At 52.1% G+C, this 7658-nt stretch overlaps 1 protein-coding gene across 1 annotated transcript; it reads left to right on the top strand.

The window, feature by feature from the left end:
• Positions 1 to 500: 500 nt before the first annotated feature.
• Positions 501 to 7156, top strand: KLHL33 (kelch like family member 33). The gene is made up of 5 exons (XM_061182317.1): positions 501 to 561; positions 789 to 1565; positions 5290 to 6214; positions 6330 to 6497; positions 6604 to 7156. The coding sequence occupies exons 2-5, from the start codon at positions 809 to 811 to the stop codon at positions 7154 to 7156; spliced, it is 2403 nt and encodes an 800-aa protein (XP_061038300.1). The 5' UTR covers positions 501 to 561; positions 789 to 808.
• The last annotated feature ends 502 nt before the right edge of the window (positions 7157 to 7658 follow it).

The raw sequence follows: 7658 nt of genomic DNA, 5'->3' as shown, positions 1-7658 counted from the left end.
TCACCTCCCACACCCCTCTGCCCTTGTTGGACCAGATGGATGGGTTATATTTGAGTTTCACGTCAGGATTGTTCGCTCCAGGGTCCCAGCTTTATCATGCACAGAAAAATCAAAGGCCAGGACTGACCGCAAACACACGCTTCACTCTTTCTCCCCACTTTCCTGTTGGTGTGCAGAGTCCAGACTTTCTTCACGCACCCCCTCCAGCCCAGTCCAGTGAAGGAAGCCTTTCTGGCCTGGCTCACTCTACCAGATCCCTACATCCTACTTGGCTTCCGAATTTGCCTCGCTCAGCACCAGGGCATGACCTACAAGTGGAAGGGGGGAGGAGGTCATCTCAGGTCAGGCCCAGGGGATTGGGTGTCAGAGTTTGGGCACCTGGAGACCAGCCCCCAGCCTGCCAGCACTGGCTATAATTAGCTGGGTTCGGTCAGGGACAGGGCCCCGGGGGCACATTCCCTCTGCCACACTGTCAGGAGCAGAGCAGGCTCAAGTGAGAGGGCAAGCGGAACACTGGTGTCTTAGGAGGGTGACTACTGGCATGGGGGCAAGACGGGCAGGGTACAGTTCCGGGTACTGGATTTTTACACATAGATCTTGCGTGCTTTGCTGCACCTGGGGAACCTCAGAGTCACGCGGTGTAGCCTACACGCTCGAGCCCTGGGATGGTGGGAGGGGGTTGAAGTAGGAAGAGGGACTGACATGTCGCCGGACTGGAGGCAGGGCTTCCTCTGGCCTCTGTGGGTCCAGCTCTTACCCTCTCTTCTCTTTCCTCTGCTTACCTGCAGCAATCCAGTGAGCTTGGGCCATGAGCGTCTTGGACTCGGCACGTCGTCCCTCAGACCCTGAACAAGTCTCTCTTCCGGTCCAGAAGGACGGCCTTGGCCTCCCTTTGCCCACCAGGAGAACCCCCTCCTGGCCTCCGTCCCCGGACGAGGATCCTGGTTTGCCCCCCTTTCCTCTGGAAGAGCCTGGCCCCAGGCCCATGGCCCCGGGGAGCCTTCCCTCTCCAGCCTTGTCCCTAGAGAAAGAAGAGGAGGAGGAAGAGGATGAGGACGGAGAAGACGCAGAGGAGCCCGAGGAGCTGCGCAGCGAGGAGCATCCCAGCCAGTTTTTCGCGGAGGCACAGCGGCTGCGAGAGCAGAGGTTGTTGCTGGATGAAGACGTGTCAGTCGGGGGGCGAGTATACGGGGTGCATCGGGTGATCTTGGCCGCAGTCAGCAGCCTCTTCAGAGGCAGGCTGCTGGGCAGCAGAGGTCTGCAACGCCCCCTCAGCCTGGATGTAACCCCCGGGGCCTGGGAGGCCATGCTGACCTTTGCCTATGAGGGGGTGCTGGGACCCGCCCCACGGGGGGATGTGCTGGTCGCGGCTGAAGCCCTGGGAGCACCCCGGGTGAAGGCTGCGGCCGAGTGGGGACGCGAGGGGGCTGGAAGCACCCGGGAAGGTGAAAAGCAGCCCAGCCAGGCAGAGGAACTGAGAGAGAACCTGCGCACCATGGAGCTCCTGTACCAAGAAGGCATCGGGTGTGACCTGGAGCTGGAGGCAGGCGGCTGCCGGCTGCGGGGTGAGGGTCTGTGGGGCATTACATTAATGCAGGCGCATATGCCACCTGGAATGGTGTGTGAAAGCAGCGGGTGGTTCGGTCCCTACCATAGTGGTTTTGATCCCTGCTGCAGTCAGAATTTCCCCGGGGTGACCTTTGGCACCTCTCCTGACCCACTGAGAATGGGGCATGCGCAGTTGAGTTGTTTTCTTAAGAGCACTGACAGATTTATGCTGTGGCTTTTCCTGTGCCCAGAAACAAGAAATTTACAGTCAGCTGGCTGGAGCTAAGGGTATATAGTCCACGCCAGTAGAACGAGCAGGAGGTGATGGACTCAAACAAAGATTAACCAAAGGCCCTTCTTGGCATCTTCTATTTAGGACACAGGAAAAGCCTGAGGAACACGGTGGAAAAATTCAGTGTGTCCTTTCCCCTAAGTGAGCTTGACACCATGGCAGCCGTGGACCCTACAGCTAGTGAGCAAGGTCTGGTACTGTTTGGGCAGAATCTTAAGGCTACCAGTTCATGGCACTTTGAAGTTAACTCTGCTCATCACCAGGAAAGCTGAAGAGGGTTGAATAAGTTGAGATTTATTCAGATTCTACTAACATTTAGTGAGGTACTGGGTACCAGGAATTTCTTTTACACATGCCATCTCTTTTCATCTCACTGAAAACTAGTGAGTTAGATATCATTATCCCTGGGTGCAGATAAAGAATATTAAATTCAGAGATGTTAACAGGTGAAAACCAGGATACAGGCCCACATCCACTAACCCAGTCTGCTCTCACTAGGCCATGCATTGCCTCCTATGCAGTCAAGTCAAAGACACATAGCACCTGGCAAATGGAGTCAGAGTGCAGACACATAAAAGTTTAACATTAAAAGGGATTCGTTTAGATATTATCTAGTTCAGCTCTTACACTTTATTGCTAAGGAAATCAGTCTTTAAGACAAGTCCAAAGTCACATAGCTACTGCTCATTGGAGGAATGACTGGGACCCAAAGTGCTTCTGGGACTCCCCAAAGGAAAAGGATCCTATCTTAGTCAGCTTGGGCTGCTATAACAAAAATGCCATAGACTGGGTAGTTTAACAATAGAAATTTTTTTCTCATGGCTCTGGAGGCTGCATCAGGGTGTCAGCAAGGTCAGTTTCTGGTTAGGGCCCTCTTTCTGGTTTGTAGATGGCCACCTTCTCACTGTATATTCACATGGCAGAGAGAGAGGGAGATCATCTCTCTCATGTCTCCTCTTATAAGGGCATTAATCCCATTCATGAGGGTTTCTACTCTCATACATAATTACCTCCCAAAGGCCCCACCTACAGATACTATCATGTTGGAGATCAGGGCTTCAACATATGAATTTGGTGGGGGCGGGGAACACAAACATTCAGTCCATAACAGACTTCTAAAGTGTTTGTTATCATTTCCAATAGCACTAGATGGAGGGGGAATTTAAAATTTCATAGTTATAAAATTCTCACTAGGGTTTGGAATTTAAACATCCTTGTATTCAATATCACTGCTTTCACTTCCTTTAAGAAACATTCCAACTTAGTGGTGGGAACCTGTTACTTAAAATTCTAAGGAATAATGATGAGTGAGAAAGGGCACAAAATACAGGTGGTTGTGAATCCTTTGTCAGTGGCTCTGAGCTATAGGCTGATTGATGGTACAGAAGATGAGATGGCTTACCTGCTTTACGGAATGCAGATTTTCTCAGGCAATATGTACGTGAAAGCTGTCACTAATGTTTACTGCTTGGGAAGCACCAAGCTACTACCTACTGCTCAAAAAGACAGTGGAAAGCCACGCCAATATCACCTGCCCTTTGAGAGAGGTGAACATGCTGCAACTGATCAAAGAAAGCAGCCTGAGGTTCTTAAGCCTCACTGGGAGCTTGGGTCTGTGTGACCTGCCTGAGAGGACTTCTAGCAGCATTTCCCCTCTTTTTTTTTTTTTTTTTTTAAATTAATTAATTTATGTTTGGCTGTGTTGGGTCTTCGTTGCTGTGCGCAGGCTTTCTCTAGTTGCAGCGGGTGGGGCTACTCTTTGTTGCGGTACACGGGCTTTTCATTGCGGTGGCTTCTCGTGTTGTGGAGCACGGGCTCTAGGTGCACGGGCTTCAGTAGTTGTGGCACGTGGGCTCAGTAGTTGTGGTGCACGGGCTTAGCTGCTCCGTGGCATGTGGGATCTTCCTGGACCAGGGATCGAACCCGTGTCTCCTGTGTTGGCAGGCGGATTCTTAACTACTGTGCCATCAGGGAAGTCCTCCCCTCTTTTCTGTTATGAAGCATTTCAAACATAGCAAAGAAAAGAGAATATTAAGATGAACACTCAAACACCCATCACCCAGACTTAACAATTAACATTTTACTATATTTCTTTCTTTATTTTTTGCTGAAGTTTAAAGTAAATCTCAGACATTTCACTCACAAATACTTGGGTATGTGTCTCTCTAAAAGAGGACATTTTCTCATGTAACCACAATTTCTTTATCATATCTAACAAAATTAACAATGATTTCTTAATATCGCCTAGTCCACATTGAAATTTTCCTACTTGTCCAAAAAAGTGTCTTTTAGAGCTGCTCTGTTCAACCCAGGAGCCGATCAAGGTTTGCACTGAACTCAGATATATGTCTCTTAAGCTTCCTTTACTCTCGTACAGTCCTCTCTCCCTTTTTTTATGACTTATTGAAGAAACAAGATTAGTTGTCCTATAGAATGCTCCATGTTCTAGATTTGTAAGCATTTTCCCTCATGGTTTTGTTTAACTCATTCTTTTAGCCTCTCAGTTTCCTATAAACTTGAATTTAGATCTGAAGGTTTGATTAGATTTCGGTTAAATATTTTGGTCAGGATACTCCATACTTGATGCCAACTGCCTCAAATTGAGTTACATTAGGGAGCATATAAGGTCTAGTTATTTAATAGCATTTTTGAATAGGACATTTTCAGAGTCACGAGGGCCATGCAGATAAGCAGGGAACTGATACACAGGTATGCTCATTGCAGCCTGACATCAGTTACAGTGATCTGCCCAGACAGCCACTGCATGGAGATAGAAAATAAACCGCTCCCTTTCACTAGGACTCAGTTTCCATATCTTAAAAGGAGCAATTGAAGTAGGTGATTTTGAAGGTTTCCAGTTTACAAGCACTAAATCTTGGGTAAGAGGAGATGGCATTTAGATGAGTGTGGGTCACAGCCATTCCTGAGTGTGGTACCACTTTCTGAGTAAAATCTGACTAGCAGAATGGCTGATGTCAGTGGCTCTTATAATTGTAGAGGAAAGAACTTTATTCTGTGTACAATATAGAAAGACCTATATAAGTTGCACATTGGTCTTTGCAGTTTATTTTGTACCCCCTCTTAGCAAATGTTCTCTGTAGCATCTTCACTTGACTGATCAAGACCCTTTCTCTAATTGGCCTGCATGAAAAAGACTAAAGCAATGTTTTTCAAAGTGTCTTCAGGCCACTAACATGAGAATCATGCAGGGTGCTTGAATATGTTAAAACACAAATTCCTAGGGTCTCCGTCTAGAGCTACTGAATCAGAATCTCTGGAGGTGGGTCCGTGAAACCTTCACGTAACAAGCACCCCACGTGGTTCTGGTGCATATACCGCGGTTTGGCCTGTGGTCTTGGGTGGTTGGCCCAAAGTTGGGGCTGTGAAGTCAGGAGAGTGCCTCGCAGTTTGCAACACTCTGGGTCCCCCTCTGCTTCTCCCTCTTGCAGTGCACCGAGCAGCCCTCGCCTGTGGCAGTGAGTTCTTTGGGGCCATGCTCCTGAGCGGGATGAGGGAATCCCAGGGCACAGAGGTGTCTCTGCATACCATCTCTGCCCAGGACCTGCGACTCCTTGTCTCCTTTGCCTACTCTGGGGTTGTGCGGGCAAGGTGGCCAGGACTGCTGAGAGCCGCCCAGGCTGCTCTGCGGTACCAGAGCTCTTCCTGCCTGGCTCTGTGCCAGAGAGCCTTGGCACAAGGCCTCAACCCTGCCCGTTGCCTGGCCCTGATCCCCATGGCTGAAGCCCCTGGGCTGGAGAGTCTCTGGAGCAAAGCCCGTCACTACCTCCTCACCCACCTGCCTGCTGTGGCTTTGTGCTCCACTTTCCCGTCTTTACCGATCGCCTGCCTGGCTGAGCTCCTGGACAGCGATGAGCTACACTTGCTGGAGGAGTTCGAGGCCTTTGCGGCTGCACGGCGTTGGCTAGCTGCCAACCCTGACACCCAGGAGTCAGAGGCCAAGGCCCTGCTTCGATGCGTCCGCTTTGGCCGTATGTCCACCAGGGAGCTGCGGAGGGTACGGGCGGCCAGGCTGCCTCCACCCTTGAGCCCGGACTTGCTGCGTCAGCTGATGGTGGAGGCTGAGGTTCCAGGACAAGAGAGGCGGAGGGAGCCTGACCAGGCACTAGTAGTGATTGGCGGGGACGGGCTCAGATCAGACATGGCCATGAGACAGCCGTCCCGAGGAGTGTGGTGGGCCCGGGCCTTTCGCTGCGGCGTAGGACTGGTTCGAACCGTGGAGTGGGGACAGCTGCCTGCCCTGCCTGCCCCCGGGCGCTTTCGGCACGGGGCTGCGAGCCTAGCCGGAAGTGAGCTCTACGTGTGTGGCGGACAGGATTTCTACGGCCACTCTAACACCCTGGCTTCGACTGTCAGGTATGGGCCCCTGAGAGCGGCCGGTCCCAAGGCGGGCAGCTGCGGGAGGTTGGAAGTTCAGCCAACCGCAGACTCCCAGGGTCACTCTTCCCATCTCTTGTCCCACTGTGTCCAGGTGGGACCCCAGTCAAGGGGACTGGGAGGAAATGGCACCTTTGTGCCAGGCTCGGAGCTTTTTCCCCCTGGTGGCGCTGGATGGACTGCTTTATGCCCTGGGTGGACGAGACAGTGGTGTGGCCCTCAGCTCTGTGGAGACTTATAGCCCCAAGCTCAATATCTGGAGGTGAGCAGGGAAGGGGGTGTTTCAGGCATCAGGGAGAGGCTAGGAGTCTTGGAAGAGGAGAACTGAAGATGACTGTTGCCTGATCACGTGCCCTGTTCTCCCACAGGCCGGCACCTGCTCTTCCAGCACCACGCTTTGCCCACGCAGCTGCTGTTTTGGAGGGCCAGCTGTACGTGAGCGGCGGCTGCGGCGGGACTGGCCGGTACCTGGCCTCGTTGCTGCACTATGACCCCAAACTTGAGAAGCCGGGGACACTTCTGAGCCCTATGGGGGTACCTCGGGCTGGCCACGTCATGGCTGCTCTGGGTGGGCGGCTGTATGTAGCGGGGGGGCTAGGTGAGACTGGGGACCTGCTGAGCTTTGAGGCCTATGAACCAAGGACTGATAGCTGGACTCACCTGACCCCCCTGCCCTCGCCCCATGTCGGGGCTGCAGGCGCTGTGCTGCAGGGGGAGCTACTGGTGCTGGGGGGCTACAGCCACCGTACTTACGCCCCCTCCCACCTTATCCACGCCTTCTGTCCCGGCCTGGGCCGATGGCTGTGCCTGGGAACTCTGCCGAGGCCTCGGGCTGAGATGCCTGCCTGCATCCTGACACAGCCCACCGTGCAGCAAATAGCTTTGGTTCCCACAGGACACAAAACTAAACCTGGCAGGTGAAGGGGGAGCGGCGGTGGATGGCGTGACGAAGGGATAAGAAACATTTTGAGAGGATAGAAATGATGGGGGCAGGGATAAAGAGAAGGCTTTATTCATGATCGTATTTCATTCTAGCACAGTGCTTTACAACTCACACAGCGCTTTTGTATATATGATCTGCATTGAGGAAAAGGTGGTTCTGGAATTCCTAGGGGAAGAGTGTTGGGGAAGGAGAGGCAGCTGAATACCTAGGTAAGGAGAGGAGACCCAGGGGCAACTGTACAAGGTTTAGATTCTTGGTGGGGAAAGTGCATCTGGCTGGGCAGACAGTCAGGAAGCGTCAATAGCCAAGGTGTAGGGGCCATGAGAGGTCAGTTGGGAAAATGATACTCTGATCAGTGGATGAAGGAGAAAAACGTGGAGAGGCCATCCGTGAAAGAGTTGAGGAGTGTGGGGGAAGGACTGCAATTGCTGCTTCTCTTTACTCTCCAATCCCTGGGACACCCAGACCCTCTTGACAATG

Source organism: Eubalaena glacialis, chromosome 2, assembly GCF_028564815.1.
Source record: "Eubalaena glacialis isolate mEubGla1 chromosome 2, mEubGla1.1.hap2.+ XY, whole genome shotgun sequence".
Taxonomy (NCBI): Eukaryota; Metazoa; Chordata; class Mammalia; order Artiodactyla; family Balaenidae; genus Eubalaena; species Eubalaena glacialis.
The sequence above is the reverse complement of the archived record's forward strand: the minus strand, read 5'-3'. Positions and strand labels throughout refer to the sequence as shown.

Coding starts and splice junctions, on each gene's coding strand:
- KLHL33 (XM_061182317.1), top strand. CDS start 809: ATGAGCGTCTTGGACTCGGCACGTCGTCCCTCAGACCCTGAACAAGTC. Junction 1,566..5,289: donor AGGCGGCTGCCGGCTGCGGG/GTGAGGGTCTGT, acceptor TCCCTCTTGCAG/TGCACCGAGCAGCCCTCGCC. Junction 6,215..6,329: donor ACCCTGGCTTCGACTGTCAG/GTATGGGCCCCT, acceptor CACTGTGTCCAG/GTGGGACCCCAGTCAAGGGG.